At 35.3% G+C, this 23,294-nt stretch overlaps 2 protein-coding genes across 2 annotated transcripts; both read left to right on the forward strand.

Moving 5' to 3' along the window:
- The first annotated feature begins 8,925 nt into the window (after window positions 1-8,925).
- Window positions 8,926-12,046, forward strand: LOC107643810 (uncharacterized). Its single transcript, XM_016347562.3, has 6 exons — window positions 8,926-9,047; window positions 10,635-11,026; window positions 11,142-11,377; window positions 11,454-11,669; window positions 11,774-11,866; window positions 11,966-12,046. The coding sequence occupies exons 1-6, from the start codon at window positions 8,926-8,928 to the stop codon at window positions 12,044-12,046; spliced, it is 1,140 nt and encodes a 379-aa protein (XP_016203048.1).
- Window positions 12,047-21,362: 9,316 nt separating this feature from the next.
- Window positions 21,363-22,670, forward strand: LOC107643811 (uncharacterized). Its single transcript, XM_088486549.1, has 3 exons — window positions 21,363-21,527; window positions 21,819-21,926; window positions 22,515-22,670. The coding sequence occupies exons 1-3, from the start codon at window positions 21,363-21,365 to the stop codon at window positions 22,668-22,670; spliced, it is 429 nt and encodes a 142-aa protein (XP_088342675.1).
- Window positions 22,671-23,294: the final 624 nt, after the last annotated feature.

Raw genomic sequence — 23,294 nt, forward strand, 5'->3', positions numbered from 1 at the left:
GACTATTATATATTGCTGGAAAGCCCTGGATGTCTGCTTTCCAACGCAATTGAGAGCGCGCCAATTAAGCTTCTGTAGCTCCAGAAAATCCATTTCAAGTGCAGGGAGGTCAAAATCCAACAGCATCTGCAGTCCTTTTTCAGCCTGTGAATTAGATTTTTGCTCAGGTCCCTCAATTTCAGCCAGAAAATACCTGAAATCACAAAAAAACACACAAACTCATAGTAAAGTCCAGAAATGTGATTTTTGCATAAAAACTAATAAAAATATACTAAAAAGTAGCTAGATTCTACTAAAAATTATACGAAAATATCCCCAAAAAGCGTATGTAATATCTGCTCATCAGTACGCACACTTTCTGATTTTTCCATTTGTGTGTACGCACAAAGGGTTGTGCGTTCGCACACTTGTTGAAAAGCTCCAAACTCTATTTCTTCATAAATTCTCCACTTTTACATGCTTTTTCTTCATTCCTTCAATCGAATATTTGCCTTACAAGCCTAAAATCACTCAACAAACACATCAAGGCATCAAATAGAATTAAAGTGAATAAAATTTAGCAAATAAGGGCCTAAAAAGTATGTTTTCACTTTAAACATAATTTAGGAAGAATTTACAAAACTATGCTATTTCATTGAATAGTATAGGAAAAGTTGATAAAATCCACCTAATTAGAGCAAATTAATACCATAAAATGTGGATTTATCACATCCCCACACTTAAAAAATAGCATGTCCTCATGCTAAACTCAAGAAAGAAACAAGGGGTATTACATTTATTCAATGCAAGAAAACTACCTATATGCAGTCTATCTAAATGAATGCAACTACTTAGTCAAAATGAATCAATTTCCAATAATACATATATAAACATAAGGGCTAAAGCAATTTCAATCAAGTCAAATCCACAATTGAATTGAGTTATTGAAAAGAGTTTAACAACTTGCAAGATAAGCAATAATAATAAGTGGAAACATAGAATTTGAGCAATCGAACCCCTCACCGGATGTGTATACACTCTAATCGCTCAAGTGTTTAGGGTTGATTCACTCAATTCTCTTCTAATCAAGCTTTCTAAGATTTGTTTTTTATCTAACAATCAACAATTATTCAATGCATGAATACAAGTATCATGAGGACTTTTCATGGTTGTAATGGGGTTATGGTAAAGGTAAGGATGCATATGGTCAAGTGAGCTTGAAATTTGCCTCTTTGATTAGTCTAAGCTCTCACTAACATATATAACAACCTATACAACTCAAAGTAAACCTAATGACCCATTCCTCACTTTTCTTACACACTCATGCATTCTCTTCAATTCACATTCCATATGCATTATTATTATTATTCTACTTTGGGGCATTTTGTCCCCCTTTTTATTGCTTTCTTTTTCTATTTTTTTTCTCATTTTCATTTCATTATTTTTTCTTCAAACTAAAATATATACAAAAGTATCAATGCATATGGTTTAAGCATTTGATGCATGAGTATGTACCCAATCTCGAAGATTTTCAACAAAAGTACAAACATCTACTTTTACCTCAACCAAAGTTCCCAAACTTTTCCACACTTAGATGATACACACTCTCACTAGCCTAAGCTAATCAAAGATCCAAATAAGGAATATTTATTGTTTTTCACTTAGGGTTAATGATGTGCTAAAATTAAGAACAAAAGGGGATTAAAATAGGCTCAAAGTTGGTTAACAAAGGAAGATAAAAGGGTAGGCTATTTGGGTAAGTGAGCTAAATAAAGTGATGGCCTCAATCATATTTATATATCAAACAATGGACATAAAGAATCAAAAAAATCAAAGATTGCAATCATAAAAAGAGAATAATACACACAAGAATGAAAATAGTGGTTATATGAAGTAACCACACAATTAGGCTCAAAACTCACATGCTTATGTGTTCTTAGCCCAAAAATGTGTTCCATAATATATTTCAAGCAAGTTTCAATAAAAACAAATACCAACTCAAAACAATTAGTATATCAGTGCCCTACTAAGAATGTTTTTCTTGGAGAATTTCATTATTTTAACTAAGCTTATTAACGAAATGCAATAAACTAAGAAAAAAATACAATTAAAGATCTAAAGTATATACAAACTAAGAAAAATAAAATATGCAAGTATTTGGAATTAGAATTTGTCACCCAAGATTGCTGATCAGTGACGACCTCCCCACACTTAAAGGGTTGCACGGTCCTCCATGCATTCAACGGTGAGCAAGGGGGGTATGGCGACTTCAGATTGCCACCTTCAGCTGGTGGATCAATCGGCTACTGCGTGTTCTTTCTCCCGCTTTCCTTGTTGCTTATGGTGACTCATCCATGAAAAATAGAAAATAGGATAGTAAGATGAGTGGATGCAAAAGCAAGGAAGCAAAGATTGTTGGAATGAGGTGAGAATCACTAAAATGAAGTGAGTGAATACATTTATGACATGAAGGAAACAAGTGTGTGAATTCTAAGTTGCGCGATTTAGAACACACACACTAGCATAAAAAGTTATGTCACAATTACACAAAAGAAACATGCACTTCACTCATTCTAGTGTGCTTGAAATACTTTAAAGAAAGCTTGTAGGTTAACATAAACAAACAAGTAATGAAGAAGCACAAGAGCATTCAAGCAAGAATCAAGCAATTGTGAAATAGATGATAGAGGAAAGTTTGTTTGCAACACCTAAATGACATGAAGTGAAAAAACATGGCAAGCCTAGTCCACAGAGCTTAAAAAGCTCAAAAAATGTCACTAGGTAAGCTTATGATCCAATTTCACAATTCCTTAATTTCAATGCATCAACTAGGTGACTTAAATAAAAATCAATCATAACAAGTATCACCTATCAAAAAATGTATCAACTAAAAACAAATTGCCTAATGATATATAATGGAATCGAATTACATGGTGGCTAGCTACAACATGCAATTTAGAAATCCAAAAATATTCATGAAGGCAATGTCATAAGTACTTAGTATGTGCAAATATTCAATATTCAAAACTCAATACCAAGCAACAAAGTATGACCTCAACGAAGATATCCAATAATAAATAGCAATAAAAATATCAATAATTCAGCAGCAATGTCTCAACAGAATCAACAAATTAACTCAATCATCCAACACTTAGCACCAAAATAGTAAATAACTAACTAACTAAATAACCAACTAACTAACTAACTAAAGGAGAGTATGGTGGGTGACGAATGATAGTGGTGGGTGATGATTGAAGAAGAGAACACTACACCAGGAACGGAACATAGCGGCAAATAATTGGCGGCGTTTCACCTTGCCACCGCAAAGCAGTGGTGCGGATGAATGCTCTCTTCGTGTGCCGCCACAACAGCGGCGATTCCGTAGTTAAACGCCGGTAGGTAAGGATCTCTTAACTCAAATTCTGTTTTACCCCCCTTTTTAATTTATCCTATAAATTCTAATTGAATCTTCCCCAAGTCAAGCAGAACCCCGCAAAACCTCCTTGGAAGTACGCGAACACTGCCGTCGCTGATCCACTGTGCCACTGCTGCTAATCCTGGGTCCTCTGGCCGCCATCGAGCTTTTGCCTCAGCCACAGTTCTGGAAACCCATACTCCCTTGTCCAGGGTGTGCGAAATCCATAAGATCTGCAACACCCTGCGCCTCTGTCTGGGTTGTGGAGTCGCGCAGCTCCCATACACGCTTCTCCCATCACCTTGGTCGTGCATGACACTGTTGAGCCACCCTCCACCGTTCGCCATCTTGAGCTATCGCGGCCTCTCCTTGTCCCTTGTTAGTTCTAACAATTTGAGCTTTCCTTAGTGTTTTCACTCTTAGTTTGGAATTTTGAACAGGAATTGGTCCATATCTTCTATTAATTGGGGTTAACTGCTGCTGTTTAGGGTTAGGGATTTGATTCATGTGACTTGGTCCCATAAGAGCAAGCTTAGCTGGCTAATCAAAGATTCCGCTTCTATCATAATTTTAACCAATTGAACACGTGAGTGTTGAATGGCTAGATAGTTAATTGAGTTAGATGAATTAGCAGATTGTAATGCAACCTTGTCTCCCTAACAGAGCATGCCTTGTTTAATTAGAACCTAAACATGGAAAAAGGTCAAGTTAATATTAACATCACTTAATTAGAACCTAAACATGGAAAAATTTGAGTTAATATTAACCCTGTTTCAGCACAAAAATTAATATTCATGCAAGTTTTGAGTTCTTAAGTAATTTTCAAGCATAAGGGATAATGTATATCTAGTTTTCAATAGTAAACATAAAACCTGATAATGTTTAATTTTACCATGTTAGAGAGAAGCTATATGAGCTAATTATAGTAGTTAGATTATACATCAGCAAGACTGAACTATAATAGTTAGTTTACATACTTCCCTGACTGACTTTGTAAATGAGTAAGAGGTTGGCATCTTCCTTCAATCATTGCCATTATACCATCCCTGCCACAGAATGTGCACTGCATGCCAAGTTAAAGTTAGAGGTGCTAAATGTAATAGAATTCCACTCAGTTGTAACTAGCAATGTATATATATAACTATTATAATATATATATATATTATAACTTCTAAGTTGTCACATTAATAAAATTGTAAATTTCAGAACTCATCAAATCTACAACCATGAGCAGAAATTATTTTAGATAGATAACTTCACAGTTCAAAAATACCAGAGCTACATATCATTAATCTCCAATGGTGCACTCATTCAAATCAATCTTATTGAAATAAATTCAATGGAGACTATAGCCATCAAAAATCAACATCAAAGTTTTGTCCTACTAGATTACATCAGTGCTAGTCAAATCTTGTTGATATTAATACCAGCACGATCAGAGTGATACAACATTTTTGAGTCAAGTACCAAGCCAACTCCATAGGAATTCATAGAATTCATAATCTGTTAGTTCACTAATGCCCTTATATATTACTAACTACTAACTAAATAAATAAATCCCTAACAACCCTTAATAAGCCCTTATTTTTTATCAGTACTCAATTTTGTACCTGCTTGCTTAGTTGAATCTCTTTGAAGCATATACATGTCATTGTACAATTTACAATTATCCTTGCTGCCTAGTTCCTGAGATGGCTGCATTATCAAAAAATTTGGTTTATTGTGTCTGAATCATTGATTTTGTGAAGGCTCATTCATTACACTTGCTCTATATCAGAAAATTTGGTTTATTTGCAGCAGAGAAGCTTCCAGAGCACAATCCAAACAAGGTTATTTTTCTTGAAACTATCTTATTATATATGTATATGTTGATCTTGATTTATTATTATTGTACTATTCCTCTTTAGCCTTACTGAGGATTAGAATTGATCATTCTGTAGCAAGGAAAAGGAAAAATAATAAGAAGGGATTGCGACTGATATAAACTATAATAATAAGATGTCTCATTTTATTAGAAAGATTTAGAACTTAGAGAGGTGTAGATGTAATGAAAATACCTAATGTGAACATGGAAAAAGAAGTTGGCAAGACTAAAACTCTGATGCACTGTTGGTAGCCTCATGATTTGCTCTACTATGCATGCTTAGCATATAAAACAAGTACACGTGGTTTTGTTTGCATGAGTGACTCACTATGCTAAGGGGAGAAACAAAAAAAGATCAACAAAATTTATTGGTAAAGCTATGCTTTTTTTTTAATCTTTTGTTACATTTTTAGTGCTCTATGCCATTGATTGCATTGGAAGCAATTAGGTGGTATAGGAGACAATAATAATGATGTTTTTTGCATTGTTGTTTCTAAATTATGATATTTGATTGGGATTGAATTAAAGAACTCATATTGCTTGGAAATTTCAATAGTGCAATTTTGTCATAAGCCAAATAAGATCATTAATTCGAAATTAATTGGCTTAGAGGTTAATTATAACACATTTCAATCTTAATTGAAATTCAATATTTTTTATTTTTCACAAAAAAAAACACTATTTAATTAAAAAAAAGTAATATGATATAGATTGCATTTAAACATTTTGCAATAATTCAATAGTTCAATCCAACAAGGTATTTCAAAAATTAGATAAAAAAAATCAAAGTTAATTGCATAATATTTTAGCAACGTCCATACTTTCTTTTCTTTAACAGAAAATGAATATAATAGTCAAAATATTAATATATAATTCAACAATTGAACGGCTAATATACATTCTATAACAATTACTAAATGATATTCTCTCCTCCACCCCCTCTTTTTTTTTAATTATTATTTTAGTTGCTGATTTGTCACAATTTCATCTCAGTTGCCAAAAATATTATATTTGATGATTTTATTTTATTTTATCATTCAAGTAGCTTGTTGCTTATAGTTTTGGAACTCTTCATGGGTGCTATCTTAGTAGGTGAAGAATGATAATTGATGTAGGTACTTATGATGTAGTCATTGCATCATTCTAATTTAGTTACAAAATATTATGCATGATTCATTTAATATTTTTCATTAAATAAAATATGAACTTCACTTAAACAAGCTTAAGTTAATATGATATCAGACTTCATATAAACAAGCTCATTGGCTCTTTTGCATGATAATATATTACAAATCAGAAAACATTATTCAAATTAGGGTATGAGTAGACACAATACTATTTAAGATTTGATTCAGTTAGTGAAACAAAATACTAAATCCTCAAAATGATAACTATGGTTTGGATTAAAGATACAAGATAGAATTATAGAAATCTTCCAGAATACATATTTCAGAGTTTAAATTTTCATGTTCGTCTCTCCTCTTTTTTTTTTCTAGGTAAAAAAACTATTGCACTCATAGGCCTGCCTTTTTTAATCCTAGTTTTTATGCTCTTTTTCACTGGACCAATTATTTGCACTTACACGGTAGATGACAGGATATGGAAACTATAATACGACTTTCTTAGAAGCATATCTAAAACAAAATGTCTTCAATGTCAAGATATTATTTTAACAAACTAGCCCTTCGGATAAATCCAGGTGGATGGATACTTGGATCATAATACAATCTCAGTTAAAAACCCCATTTAAGAATGCTTTCTTAAGATTGAGTTGTTTAAGAGGCCAGCCTTTGAAAAGTGTAGTTGATAAAATAATTATAGTGGTAGAGGAAAGAATTATTGGACTACAAATTCGGAGACACCCATTTGCCACCAATCTATATTTGTATTTCTTTATGGAGTTTAGGTGCACGATTCACTACAGAGAGCCACTTGCAAGTTGGAACCTATAAAAATGGGATTCGGGTAAGTTAAGACCAATGCATGGTCTTATTTCTCATAAAAAAAACTCGTGGTCTTCTTTCATTGCTTGAAGCTTGTGATAAGAATTTAAGACTTGAGAGAGAGTTTATGGTGGATTTTGAATAAGATCAGAATTTTTTGTTGATGCCAGTGATAAGAATTATGAGCAAGATCTTATTGTCCTTATTATCTTTTTGATTGATAATTGGTCTCTGTGTGCTTTCCTTTTTCTTCTGCTTCTTATTTATAGTATTAATAATAAATACTTTGTACAGACACGCTATGAAATACTTTGGTCATTGAACTGGATGTTGCATCACGGGAGAAATTCAAGCTCATAGAACATGGCCTTGAACGACTATGGGATAGTAAGAAATACATTATATATGCAATGGTAATATAATAGGATTGTATGTCACACTCTAATGTATTAATTGTTCCTTTATGTTTGGATATGATGCTGGACTCTCAGGGTTATCTCGACCAAAGATCCAAGAGGCATTCGAAGAACCAGGAGAGGTGGTTCCAGATTTGATAGAGAAAGAGGATGTTGTCTCCTCTGATGGGTCTGATGAGGCCACTTCTGCAGGACAAAATTGCTCCATGTTGTCATATAACCTCAACAAAACGCCAGATGAGAATGATATCCTTACAGTAGAATGTCTCCTGGAAAGAAGAATGCATTGCACTTGGCTAATTGGGCAACATGGTACTTGAATCCGTGAGGACAATGCTTTAGGTTATTTGAAGATTTTCAATTAAGGTTATTTAGAAAAGTCGAACCTTGTTCGTTGGTTTTGTCGTGACTTTATAACTTCTCAGATTGTTATATTGAGATTGTTCTTGTTGGACAGTATTATCATGTTAGAGAACTTGGGAAATTCGATATTTAGTCAAGATTGGTACAGTTATTATTTTTTAGAGTCGATTAATTAATGAATTGGATTTACCACTATTCTATGCCATAATGAAGGCCATCGAGTCTACTTTTATACATATTTCATTCGCTGGTGTTTAAAGTTTTTAATCTACGGCTAGTCTTGTGTTTAATCCTTATCATGAGAATATGGAGGTTGAGAAGAGTAAGTGTTGTTAACTTGAGCTTAGTGAGCATTCTACGTCTTCCTAATAGCGTAGTTGCATTTTGCCCGATATTAATCAAGTGCTTCTAACTCGGAAGATTATCATAATAGATGGAAATGGAACTAATTTTTCCCACTCTAAAACTGATATAATTGAAGGAAGTGGTCGTGATGATGATATGAGCTGCACATCCAGAAGACGCCAGTTTAAAAAAAGTGCTAATATTATTATTATTATTATTATTATTATTATTATTATTATTATTATTATTATTATTATTATTATTATTATTATTATTATTATTATTATTATTATTATTATATCGACCCAACAATTTTGCGTCATCGCTAACATAGTCCATTTTTCAATTGCATTTTGTTACTAATGCTTTATTTTATCTTATTAATAAATTTGCTTTAAAAGTCAGAAGTTAGGGATTTGGGTTTTAGGCAAATTCAAAGACCCACCAAATTAATTGAACTCCTTTGATTGAAATTTTCATACCCCAGCCTCTGCGGCAGTCATATCATCTGCTCCCCAATCCTTATACACCCAGCCCTAACTCAAAAACATTTAATGAAGGCACCCCCAGCCCATAGAAGCTCTGAGATCTCGCGCTCCAATGAGAAATCATTCTAACTCGCGTCGGATCCTAAGTTTCGAGAAGCTGTCGGTCGCTCAAGTCTCTCCGCCCGTGTGGATATCTTCCGGTCGAGTTACTGTTGGCCCAACGTCTCTGCTACGGTAACCCTCCCTCTTTCTAACAATAAAATGTGTGATGTTAAAATTGTTGATTTCAGTGGGTACTCTTAATATGATTGAAATTTGTTTTGTTCCTTTCACCGTAAGCCTATTTTCTTCTAGGTAAGAGGTGAACACAATAGAATGTTAATATGAAGGTGTATAGTCCTCGTAATACAATAAGGACTTATGAATTTTAATGAATTAAGAGAATTTATTTTGATTCAGTTTGTTGCTGACTTGAGGCTACACTATTATAACCTGCTCTGTAGTTCCCTGATTTAAAATTCATAGCTTGATGTCCGCTTTATGTATTTGCTAATTTGGGTTGTCTAATTTGTACCACTGAAATGCAAACATCACTTGAAAAGGATTAATTTGATGTAGAAGTAGAAATGTTATAAAGAGGTATATCCAATGTAAAGTTGGGAACGGAGGAGTGGGACTTAGGAGTTTGTGTATCGGAGGGGGATACAGGTTTTAGATTTGGTAGTTTAAAATGCACCAATCTTTTAGAAGTATACTTGACTTGGTATTAAAAATGCATTGACTAATTCAGGAACTTATGAGAGCTTCTAATTAGATGTTACCCCCGTTTGCAGTCACCAGCGTGGCCGTTTAGCATAGTTTTGTCTTATTTTCACCCAAAACTTAGTAAGATTCAATACATTCTTAGCTTGCTGATGTGCTGTCATGCTTAATTACATAATTCCATAGATTTACAATACAATTGTTTGTTTCTTTCCTACTTTATCTCATCCTTAATATTTATATGTAATCCTCAGAGCATCATAGTTTTCTTATTGTCTTACTGTTCAAATTTGATCATCATTCGATAATTATTATAAAATAACATCCTTTTTGGTATCATATACTCGTTGCAATGATTATAGCTCACACTTGAGGACATGCATGAAATAATTAATGCAAGGAGCTAATTAAATTGGGGGAGGGGATGAGTAATTTATAGGCTCTTCCTTGTTTAAACCTGTACCTGAAAAGGCACATATATATTAACCACTTGGATGTAATTTTGAATTGTGCTTGGTGTTCTTTATTAGTGTTGTCTACAATAGCGTTAATAGTTTGGTGATACCTACCTATACGCATTGCATTATATATATTTCAACTATTCCCTGTGTGATTGGTGCAACATGTTCATATAAATTATTTAGTCACTTAGCCTTAAATAAATATATTAACCTACACCATTTATTACCGTTAGACTGTTCATGGCATTAAAAGGAGAGATTGAATAAAATTATATTATTATTGCATATAGTGTATGTGATATTTGAAGCCCAAAGCTATATATGGAACACGGTATCAAATTTGGAGTTGCCGTTTGCATGTGCTACACTCTTGAATGTATGTGGATCTTTTCCCGTGAAATGGTTGGGAGTATCTTAGATTCCTGGGTAGAAATTATATCTCCACATGTATGTAATATTATATCCATATTTAGACTTGTGTTTTCTATATGAATTAGTCAATGAGTTATATTTCAATTTTGGTTGTAACAAATTTACCAAAATAGCATGAATGTGCTTTGACTCTTCTTGATTCTAATTTCTTTTTTGGTTAAAATAGGCGCCCTATACCTTTTAAGATGGCTAGAAAAGGTCGTTTCACAAGAAAACTGAAAATAGGACCAGGATGTCAGCAACCACAAACGGCTCCACCTCCGGTCCCGCCTCCGGCCTCGGCTTCCCACCGTGATGACTCTAAAGTTCTCCAGAAGAGTGGTGATAGTGTCCCTCCAACTTCACGTCCATTCCTTCCGCCGCGTAGTGTACCAAGGCCGGCTCCACAAATGAGCACAACTAACATTCAGAACTCGGAGTCAAGCCATGTAAACTCGGCAGATAATGCTAATGATGTAGATTCTGTTGATCAAGCAGCTGATGAGTCCTTTGTTAATTCTAGAGCTCAGAATCGCAAAGGACGCAAGACTACAGAGTTTTGGGAAGTCAGGATAATCGGTAATTTAGCTAATAAATTTGATGTGTTCAACATGATTTAGACTCTTGTTAAGTTTTATTATTCTCGCATGCTGTCCACTACGGATAAACATAAGGTATTATGTTTGGCTTATAGATTCCGATGGCACAATCAAGCCGGCAAGACTAAGCGTGAGGGAGGCCATGGAACAGCCTAACGGTAGAAAGATCGTCCTCAGGTTCAACAATGCAAAGCAAGCCATTGGAAACGAAGCTGGACTGTTGAGTGGCGTGCTTGGTCTGCTAGGATCTGACTTTGGAAAGTTTCCTATCTGTGAGGAATGCTGGCGTAAGATTACAACTAAGGACAAAGTTTATAACGAATGTGTGAAGGTAAAAGTTTATATCCCCTTTGAAATACATCTGCTTATTTTTATAATTTGTGACAAATTTTTGGTTATCTGTATAGCAAATTTTCCACATTGATGAAGATAGCGAAGGAACTATCAAGAAAAATATCTTGAAAAGTATGGGGAAGTCTTGGAAGGAGACAAGGCTGAGGTTGTATAATGCTTATTTCGAGCCAACGTGCACGACTGAACAAGATATTGAGAACCGTCCACCGGGAATCGATCGAGAGCATTGGAGATGGTTCCTTGACTATCGCGCCAAACCTGAAATGAAGGTAATCTAGTATATCATTGGTACACAACTTTTATGTAAATTATTGTTGCATTGAGTCTTTTTAAATCATCTTATAATTGCCTTTTGTCTCTACTGGACCAATAGGAGAAGTGCAAGAAAAATACGAAGAATCGATCAAAACAACAATATACCCACACTGGCGGTTCGAAAAGCTTTGCACGACAGATCGAAGAAGAGGTACTTTACTTTTTTTGTTCACTCTTTGGACTATTTCCGTGACTTGAGGTTGCTTTGATTGTGTGGAAAACGGTAATGGCATAAAATTTGTTGATACAGTCGGAACAACAAGGGAGAATAGTCGGAAGAGGGGAGCTATGGATCACAATGAACAAAAAAAAAAGGACGGCTCCTATATGAATGATGAAGCAAGAGCAATCGGTGTAAGTACCACTATTTATAATTGATCGATAAAGTTATGACCTCAAATAAGGTAATAGTCTACTTTTCTATGTTATTTTGTTTTTGTTCCTGTTTGATGAATGGTTTGATACTCTATGTTAAAATGGACCAAGAGACTTTTACAATTCATATTCCAGCTTACTTTAATTGTTATTGCTAATTTACCTGTTATGTTTCTAGACTTTTTGAACTTCGACGTAATTTGGAAACAGTTGGGATAGAATTTGAATGATTGATTTTCATTTATCCGTTACAACTAGTTATAGTGGTTGGCATCCTATGTTATCATTTGGTGTGTTCTTGACATGAGATGGACCTATCAACAAAATTGTTGTATTTGCTAATTTATGTCTGTAGGAACGAATTGAGGAGATTGAGCAACAGGATGAGTCATCTAGGGTGTTATCTCAAAATGATTTCATTTCTCAGGTTTTTGGAAAAGAGAAACCGGGTAGAGTACGTGGTATGGGTTTTGGACCGACTCCTAGTCAATTCTTCGGTCCAAATTCACATGGGCCTGGCAATAGAGTCCAATTAAAGGAGACTCAGAGGAAGCTGCTTGAACTGCAGGCAGAGCTGGAAGGGGAGAAGTTGAAGAGTAGGAAGGCGATGGAGGATGAGGCAACAGCAGAGAAGAAAAAGATGAAGGCGATGGAAAGTTCTCTGATTTATCTGTTTCAACGGCAGGGTGAGGAGCTGCCACTAGACATCACTGTAGGGATGCGTTTTGTGGAATGATAGAGTGAATACTAGAATATTAGGATTGGAGATATGTTGCATTGAAGCAAACATTTTATTGAATTAGACTGAGCAACTCTTTGAAAGAGTTTTTTTTTGTTCGTATTTTGATGGACATATATATTTCTTGTTTTGCTTATATCTCGATTTTGTTTTTGATACAAGTTTAGATTCTAAGGTTGAAAATATTCAATCTTTAAAATAATAAAAAATATAAGAAGAAATATAAAAAAATCATTGAATAATATTTTAAACCAATTTGGCATGTAAATTTGAAAGACCCAAATTTTCATTTTTTTTTAATTTTTGTTAACATAGCGGCGGTTTTAAACCGCCTCTATTTTGGTTCAATGATTGTAGAAACTATTATATCTGGCGGCAGTTTGTAACCACAGGCATCTCTGACAGAAACTACATTAGCATTTAGCGGCCGTTTTAAAACCGCCGCTAAATATGCGGCCAGTCATACATATCGAAAAAAATTGTGGCGGTTAAGAAACAGCCGGTAAATATGAGGGAAATCGTGTCAGTGGAATTCGGCAACAGTTTTCTATTGTTGTGTTGCGAAATTTTGATTTAGCAGCGGTTATGCCAGCGGTTTCTGGAAACCGCCGCCAAATCCAATCCCGACACCCATATTCGTGGCGGTCCGGTTAACCGCCGAAAAATGATTTTGCGGCGGTTTAAAACCGCCGCTAATTCATAAAAAAACCGCCGCCAATTCCCGCCTTCCTTGTAGTGGAAAGAAGAGGGGAGAAGAGAGAAGAAGAGAAGAAATAGAGAGAAGAGGAGAAAAGAAGTAGGGTGGTGTAAAAACAGAGTAGTGCGTATGCACAGCGTGTCGTACACACACACAAAAGGTGTAAAATGGGGGTGTGCGCATGCACAAGCGTGTGTGAGCGCTCTGTGCAGTAGGTGAAAATCGGTTGTGCGTGCGGACACTAGGATTTTTTTTTTCTTTTAAGAGTGAGCTGTGCGCGCGTACAAAGGTGTACGTACGCACAGATGGGAAAAAGGGTAGAGGGCACTCACACAAGTTAGTGCGAGCGCCCTGGGTAGAAGGGGTGATAAGGAGTGTGCGTACGTACAGGGCTGTGTGCACGCATAGAAAGCTCTTTTTTTCTCTTTTTTTAGAGAATATGAAACGTCAAAATTTAACACCCAATTCGCCATCTGTGCGCACGAGAGGCAAAAAGAGGGGGACGCGAACGCACAAGGTGTGCGAGCGCTCCGAATAGAGGGGGTGTTAATGAGTGTGCGTACACATAGGTGGGTGCATATGCTCAAGATGCAAATTTTTGGGGAGGTATGCGTACGCACAGGTGGGTACGCACGCACATGCTCTGTTTTTTCAAAAAATATTTAGAGTTCTAAGGCATCAAACATGTCATCCAAAATAGATTTCCAACCCCAAAATATTTTAAAATCTCAAAAACACATTATTCCATTAAAAACACTAAATTAACATCAAAATGCAACAAAACTAAACTAAGCAAGATAAGAAAATATTCAAGAAACAACATCAAAAAGAGAGAAAGGGTTAGAAGGATATTACCATGGTAGGGTGTCTCGCACCTAGCACTTTTATTTATTGTCTTTAAGTTAGACAATTGGGAGAGCCCTTGCTTTGGTGGCTTGTGCTTGACCTCCCCACCAATGCTTGAATTTTCAATGTCCTCCGGGATCCCAATCCTAACCATCAACAAAAACAAAAGATAACCAAAAGGCAAGCTATTTATATATTAACATATTTACAATAGCCAACAATAAGCACACATTGCAATCCCCGGCAACGGTACCAAAAACTTGATGAAGAGGATTTATGCCGATTCAAAAATCACAAATTAAATTCCGTTGCAAGTATAGTACTAAGCCCAACAATTGACCAATATCAATGTTTAAATTAAAGATGTCACAATCAACACAAAATTAACTGGGAGTTTTAAATCCCGGGTCGTCTTCCCTACAAGTTACAAATGAAATATTCTATTATTGGCTATGGAGGAAACGGGATTTTGAGATTGCAAGAGACAAAAAATATAAATAGCAAGAAAGTAAACAAACATGTAAGAAATTAAATGGAAAATGATTAAAGCAAGAAAAGGGAAATTCAAATGCTAAGAAACCTTTTGGCAAGGATTGAGAGTCAAGGTTACCTATCCTAGCCATTGACCACAAACATATGATGATTATGAAGAGTTAATCCTACTTAGTCAACCCTAACATCGAGGATAAGTCAAATAGGCATAATTGAATTCAATCCACAAGTCCTAGCCAACTCTATTAATGGAAGACATAGAGTTAGTGGAAACTAAATCAACTAACTACTCTAATATATCTATTAAGAATTGACATCAATGACTCAAGGGTCACCAAAGTCCTCAATTCCAAGCAAAGAGTGAAGAAAAACTAGGCAAAAAATAACCAAGCATTTTATCAAACACTTGGTGTGCATGAAAATAAAATCATATTAAATTGCCATAATAATAAAATCTAAGGCTACCAAATGCAAGAAAATAATAATAACAGCTCAATTAAATAACAATAAACAAAGAAACATTAAATTGCATTAATAGAAATTCAAATTAACAAGAGTTCCTTATAATAAAATAACCAAATAAAAGAAATAACAAGTAAAACTAAAAGAAGTAAGAAGCTAGAAGAAGAAAACAGTAAAGAAACAAAATCAAGACAAGAATTAAAGCATCAATCTAAGAGAAAATTAACTAAACCTAAACTAATTCTAGAGAGAAGGGGGAGCTTCTCTCTCTAGAAAATGACCTACAACATGACAAAAACTAAAACCTAATTGCTCTCCCATGCCTCCTCTTGAATTAGGGTTGAAATAGCTTTAGAAATGAGTTGGATTGGGTTCTTGAGGCCCAAAATTTCGCTGCCAGCAAATTGCATTAATGAGGTCACATGTTGACACCTGTGTGTACGCATAGATGTGTGCGTACGCAAACTTTCTGATTTTTCCATTTGTGCGTACACATAACTGCACGCTTCCACCTGTGCGTATGCACATTTGCTGAAAAGCTCCAAACTCCATTTCTTCATGAATTCTCCACTTTTACATGCCTTTTCTTCATTCCTTCAATCCAATCTTTGCCTTACAAGCCTGAAATCACTCAACAAACACATCAAGGCATCAAATGAAATTAAAGTGAATAAAATTTTGTAAATAAGGGCCTAAAAAGCATGTTTTCACTTTTAAGAATAATTTAGGGAGAATTTACAAAACCATGCTATTTCATTGAATAAGTGTAGGAAAAGTTGATAAAATCCACCCAATTAGAGCAAATAAATTTCATGAAATATGGATTTATCAACAAGCAACAGTTTAAGTTTGATGTTCTGATGAGCAAATATTTTATACACTTGTTAGTACCATTTTCTCATTGTTTTCAGTATGTTTAGTTAAGTTTTATTAAGTTTTAGTAGGTTTTAGTACAAAAATCACTTTTTGGATGCTACTTTGAGTTTTTGTGATTTTTCTATGATTTTATGTGATTTTTAGGTGATTCTGGCAATTTTTGGAAAAGTCTGATTCAGAGGCTGAGAAAGGACTGCATATGTTGTTAGATTCTGACCTCTGAGCATTCAAACGAGCATATCTAGAGCTATAGAGCTCCAAATATAGCATTCTCAACAGCTTTGAAAAGTTAACTTCTAGGGCTTTCCAGAAATATATAATATTTTATACTTTGCTCTAGAAATGATGGTCTAAAATGGGCGTGGAATGCCCATCTTACGCCTCCTGTCTGGAGTTGAACGCCCAAAAAAGAGCAAGCCTGGAGTTGGACGCCCAAAAGGGAGCAAGGCTAGTATCCAACGCCCCAAAGGGAGTGTCAGCACGTGGATTCACTCAAAGCTCAGCCCAAAGACGTACCAAATGGGCCCAAGAAGTGGATTTTCACACCAAGAGTCTAGTCTGTCTTATTTCTGTAATCTTTAGTTACTAGATTAGTATATATAGAACAAGGATCACCCTTGTTTAGGACTTTTTTGCCATATTTTCGAATTCACTATTGTTTCTCTATAAATCATGAGCAACTAAACCTCCTAGGTTAAGGTTAGGAGCTCTGTTGATTCTCATGGATTAATAATATTACTGTTTCTATTTCAATCTGTGTTTGATTCCATTCTAAGATGTATCTTCGTTCTTCAATCAAATGAAACTAGGTGGAACGAGTGTATAACCCGTTTTCTACATGGGTTCTTGCGAGTCCTTACCAGGATAGTATTGAACCATAAGCTTGATTATACATGTCTTAGATGGCTAATCCACGACTTTGTTGGGGACATGGGAACATCTGTTCAGCCGAGGTACGGGACGATTAGGGCCTTTGTGGTATAAGCTAGGATCATAAAGCTTCATTCTCTGATTCGGAGGATCCAACCTTATCTGTGGCGTTTCGAGTATGATCTTCAAGGGACTGAATTGCTAGAGCTTCACCCTCATTCAAATTGGATGACCATTAGCACCGGTGTTTGATCTGAAGCAGAGGAGATTAATGACCACTAGCCTCGGCGTTAATCACTTACAACTTACCATGGAATGAATCATCCATTGTTGAAGTAGACAGTGAGAAAAGTTAATCCAGAAAGAGAAAGCATCTCCGAAGCCTCAACCGCTCTCTTATCATTGATTTAACACCAATCCGGTAACTCTTTTCTTATTCTATTTTATGTGTTTTTAACCAACCAACCATCCTTTCTAATCGCCTGACTGAGATCCACAAGATGGCCATTGCTTGCTCAATCCGATAATCTCTATGGGATTCGATCCTCACTCACCTGAGGTATTACTTGGACGACCCGATGCACTTACCGGTTCATCTGTGCAAAAGTTTGCAGAGTCAATTTCGTACACCAGTGGCTGGTGGTCATGGACAAAAGAGAGTGACTCCTATGCCTTCTAAACAAAGCACTCAAAAAGACATTCTAATTTCCAAAAGAACGAAAAGTAAGCCGAACCAGAAAATTAGAGCTAGTGAAGAAGAACCATAAAATCTTAAAAAGCATCCAACCATGGGTATGGATAAATTTTTGGAGACACATGGGATTCATTTGGAAAGAGAAGATGACAATTTTGAACGAAGTGCTAAAAACGAAAAATCTATTCAGGAAAAGCAACAAAATCTTAAGAAGATAAATACAAAATCAAGTTGTCAAACCATGACACTTGATACATTTTTGGAGACAAATGGGATTCATGTGGAAGGAGAGGAAGAACATAGTGGAGCAAATGCTAATGAAGTTGGAGATGATGATGATGATGATTTCTTGGATGATGAGGACTATGTTGGTGAATATGAAGATGCAGTTCTTCATGGTGATGACAATTACCTTATGGAAACTAACAATGTTGAAGGTATTGTACTTTATACATAATTATTATTTTACTTATTCATTGGCCTGTATAGCTATATAATTCGTTTAAATGGTTAAATTGCACATATTTATAGATACTCCAAAGACTAGAAGGACACGAGAAAAAACAAGGTGTGCTAAAATCTATGCAAGAAGTTGGGAAGAAAGAGAAGAGGTGACTTTTTATGGAGGACAAGCAGTGGGACCAACTCCAAGAAGAGTGAAGGACTTAACTTACTTTACTGGAACAATGGGAAGGAATAGTGATTTCATAACCTTGATGTACACTAATTAAAAAGATGTGCCCCTCAAAGTCAAAAAGCGCATATAGAAATATATTAAGGTAAGTGTTTTATTTCTCATCTATTTTTTATGATCTAAAATTTTTCAATTTCGTATGACTTAGCTGCAGTTTTGTGAAAATTAGGGGTGTTCATGGTTTGGTTAATCCAAAAACCAAACCAGTTTTTTGGTTAACCAAAAATATAGTATTGGTTAATTAACCAAATTGGTTTTACATGATGAAACCGGTTATTAACCGGTTAGTAAATTTCAAAACCGGTTTTTAACCGGTTATTAAAATAAAAACCGGTTTTTAAAAAAATAACCAGTTTTTATATAAAAAAACCGGTTTTTGTACCAAAAAACCGGTTTTTGTACCAAAAAACCGGTTTTTGTGTACCATAAAATTGGTTTTTACATGTAAAAATATATTTTTACACAAAAATTAATATTTTTACATATAAAACCCAAATTTTTACACAAAAAACCGGTTTTTGTCCCAAAAACCGGTTTTTGTACTAAAAAATTGGTTTTTATACCATAAAATTGGTTTTTACATGTAAAAATAGGTTTTTACATGTAAAAATAGATTTTTACACAAAAATTAATATTTTTACATACAAAAACCCAAAATTTTAAACCTTTTTTTAATTGAATTTTTTTAATCTAATTTTTTTCTTTCTAAATGATACGAGTAACATTTGTAAATAATGAAGTCCCTTCCATTGCTTTCGTTCCTTTTTCTTTCTTATCTCTTTTCAATATTTTCTATAAATAATTTTTTCTCTTTCTCTCTCTCTCCTCTTCTCTTTCTTTTCTCTCTCTCTCTCTCCCATTTTTCTCTCTCTTCCTCTCTTTCTCTTCTCTCTCTCCCCCTCCTCTCTATCTATCTCTCTCTCTCTCTCTCTCCCCTTCCCCTTCCCCCTCTTTCTCCCCCTCCCCTTTCGTTCTCTCTATCCTTCTCTCCCTCTCTCTCCCCCTCCCTCTTCTCTCTCCCCTCCTCTCCCTCTCTTCTTCTCTCTCCCCTCTTCTCTTTTCTCTCTCTCCTTCTCTTTTTCTGTCTCTCTCTCCTTCTCTCTCCCCATCCTCTCTCTCTCCCCTCTCTCTTTCTCTCTCTGCTTCTCTCTCTTATCCTTCTTCTCTCTTCTTATCTCTCTCCTTTTTTTCTTTCTCCTCCTCTATCTTCGCCTCCTCTCTCTCTTCTCTCTCGCTTTAGAGAGAAGAGGAGAAAAGAGATAGAAGAGGGATAGAGATTGAGAGAAGGTTGAGAGAGAAAGAGAAAAGAGAGAGTAAGAAAAGAAAGAGGAGAAGGGGAGAAAATGAAGAGAGGAAGAGGAGGAGAGAGAGAAAGAAGAAAAGGAAAGAGAGATGAGCGAGAGAGAGAAAGAGAGAAAAGAAAAAAGAGAGAGAGAGGAAGGAGAGGGGAGAGAGAGAGAAAGAGAGAGAAAGAGAGAGAGAAGAGAAAAGAGAGGAGAAAGTAGAGAGATATGGGAGAGAGAGAGAGAGAGAGAGAGAAGGAGAGGAGAGGAGAGAGAGAGAGAGAGAGGAGGGGAGAGATGATTAGAGAGAGAAAGGGGAGGAGAGAGGAAGAGAGAAAACGGAGGGGGAGAAAGAGGGCAAAGAAAGAGAGAGAGAGGAAGTGATAGAGCGGAGAGAAGGAGAGAGAGATAGAGAGAGAAGGAGAGAAAAATAGAGGGAGAGAGAGAAAGAGGGAAGGGGAGAGAGAGGGAGAGAAGGATAGAGAGACAAGGGAGAGAAAGAAAGACGAGGTGGAGAGAGAGAGAAAGAGAGAGAGAGAGAGAGAGAGGGAGGGGAGAGAGAGAGGAGGAAGAGGGGAGAGAGAGAGAGAGAGAGAAAGAGAGGAAGATAGGGAAAGAGAGAGATAGGGGAGAGAGAGGAGGAGAGAAAGAGAAAAAAAGGAGAGAGAGAGAGAGAGAGAGAGAGAGAAGCGGAGAGAGAAGGAAAGGAGAGAGGAGATAAAGAGAAAAATGAATTAGAGAGAGAAGGGAGAGAGGGGGGAAGGAAAGGGGAGAGAGAGGGAAAAGGGAGAGAAATAGGGAGAAAAGAAGAGAGAGAGAAGGGGATAGAGAATAGAGAGAGAGAGAGAGAGGATAGGGAGAGAGAAAAGGAGAGGAGGAGAAAGAGGAAAATGAGAGAGAGAGAGAGGAGGGAGAGTAAGGAAAAAGAGAGATAGGAGGAGAGAGGAGAGAGAGAGAGAGAGAGAGAGAGAGAGAGAGAAAGAAGGGAGGGAGAGAGAGAAAGAGGGAGTAAGGGGGAGAGGGAGGGAGAGAGAAAGGGAGAGGGAGAGAGAGAGAGAGAGAGTGAGAGAGAGAGAGAAAGAGTATGTAATTTGGTTTTGAAATTAAGTTTTGATTTTAATTTGGTTTTGGTTTTGGTTAACCGGTTAAAAACCGGTTTCTTTTAATTTGGTTTTGGTTAACCAATTCTAAAAAATATGGATATGATTTTTAAATTGTTTCATTAAACTGGTTAACCAAAATGTGGTTATGGTTTTTTAACCGGTTAACCACATTTTGGTTTTTTTATGAACACCCCTAGTGAAAATATATAACTGCTGTTTTATGTTCCAGAATTTTCAAATTATCACATCCTATTAGTTGAATATAAGATTTAAGAAATTTAAAGAGGAGAATTAGTCCTATTGACAAAAATTTAAATATTATACTAACATTTTTATTTAACAGCCTTACAATATCTTGAAATCAATATCCTTGAATTTTTTAACTTTTTATTGAAGATTTTAATGGAAGTTAGAGACATGTTTTATACTTTTATCTTGAATTGTCATTTACAATTTTTGTTTTGTACTTTTTCGTAGTCAAAGTTCATTCTTCCAAAAGAGGGAAAAGAGTGGGTGATGACTCGTGTTCGAGAAGCTTGGAAAGGTTACAAAACAAGAATCAAGAAAAAGCATTTTGAGATATATAACAACATTATAGATATGTTGAAAAATCTCCCTTCAGATATTCCAGAAGTCCAATTTCAAAAGTTAATTGCATATTGGAGTATTCCTTCTGTTAAGGTGAGTTGTAGAATAAATATTTCTATTTCTTTGTCTTTTTTATACTTTTGGTTTATTACATATAATTCCCTTTAATTTTGTTGGATATAAGCTCTATCTCGTGTAAATTCTGAAAATCGTAAAAAGCAACAACATCAACATCGAATGGGACCTATCAGTTTTGCAAGAGTGCGTAATAAAATGGAAATAATTTTGATTTTTTATAAGTTTTTTCTTGTTGCATAATGACCATCTTAAAACTAGATAAATATTATTTTTGGATATTTTTAATACTCTTCCCCTTACTTGTAGCGTGAAATGAATGAGAACAAAGAAGACCCATCACAAGTTGATGTGTTTGTTGCAACTCGAACTGGACGAAAAGGAAAAGAGCTTGATTCAGGAACACAAGCTGTTATTGTAAGTCATAATAATTTGAAGTAGAACTACCTTAAATTTGTTGCTTGGATGCCGAGAATTATTTGATTTATTTTGCTTTTACTTTTTCCAAATATTTATATATACCTCCAATTCAGGCCTTTGAGGTCTCTTTAGGGAAGTAGATTCTTTCTCTTAAATGAAATTTTTACTTATTAAGTGGCTTTTTCTTTCCCTTTTCTGATAAATAGAAAATGTAATCATAGTAAGATGCAACGAAAAACCTTGTGTGTGTGTGTGTGTGTGTATAGTGAATAATACAGATTTCTCAGAAAGGATCGAAAAAATACTACATAGTCAATAACTAAACTTGGAACATGCTTTAATGACGGATATCTAAATACTGGACACTTTACACAGCCTGAAAAATCCAAAAAGAAAAAAAAATATTTATTTAAATGCTAGAAAAAAGAATCCTCTGTTTGAAGGTAGAGCCAAAATGCTTGAGCTAAAATTCAAGGCGTTTAACTCTACTCTAAGATGATTTTAAATTTAATAAAATCATTATTGAGAATACTTTTAGTATGTGTTCATTATATCTTAGTGAATTTGTTATGTTTTTTTTAATAGGATAAACTTAAGGGCCATCAAAAAGCCAGAGACACTCCCAAGAAAGCATTTACTGCAGTATTTGGCAAAGAACAACCAGGAAGAGTTCGATGTTATGGGAGGACAATCACAAAAACATCTCTGCAGAAAGAATGGGAGATTGCTAAAATTAAGTAACAACATGCAGAGACTACAAGTTCAATGAAAATTGAACTTCATGAGACAAAAGACAAAGTCCAAAGTTTGGAGGATCTTGTGAAACTTCTCTTGCAACGGAGTTCTCTTAGCACAAATATTGATGAAGCACTGTCTTTATTACGAGCCAAGGAATCAACACATGATATAAATAATATGCAATGTCCGAATGGTAACGATAGTCCTTCCTCATCAACTCGTGTTCCAAAATGATGACCAAGTATAACTTTTAATAATACATATATAGGTGTAGCTTTGGATTTGGATATACTTTGTGTGCATTGTGTTTGTCTGTCTCCACCTTCTAAAGCAATGGATTTGCAATATTAGAATAAAGGAAGTTAACCTCACCTGGGGCCAAAAAGAATTGATTCAATCTCACACAACTCTGACTCAGTGGCAAGTTCAAGCACTGAGTGGAGGTCTGGATCAAAGGAATGACTGTCACTAGAATAAGAAATTGCATTTGCATTTGAATTTGCAGCTTCCACCCAAAATCTTAACCCTAGTTAAAATAGCTTTTATGAGAAGACCCATACCCATTCAATCTATCCATTCATTTGCTTTCATGACATTTATATGTTGTTAGGAACATATATAAATTAA

Source organism: Arachis ipaensis, chromosome B5, assembly GCF_059453495.1.
Source record: "Arachis ipaensis isolate K30076 ecotype BB chromosome B5, ASM5945349v1, whole genome shotgun sequence".
NCBI classification, from domain to species: domain Eukaryota; kingdom Viridiplantae; phylum Streptophyta; class Magnoliopsida; order Fabales; family Fabaceae; genus Arachis; species Arachis ipaensis.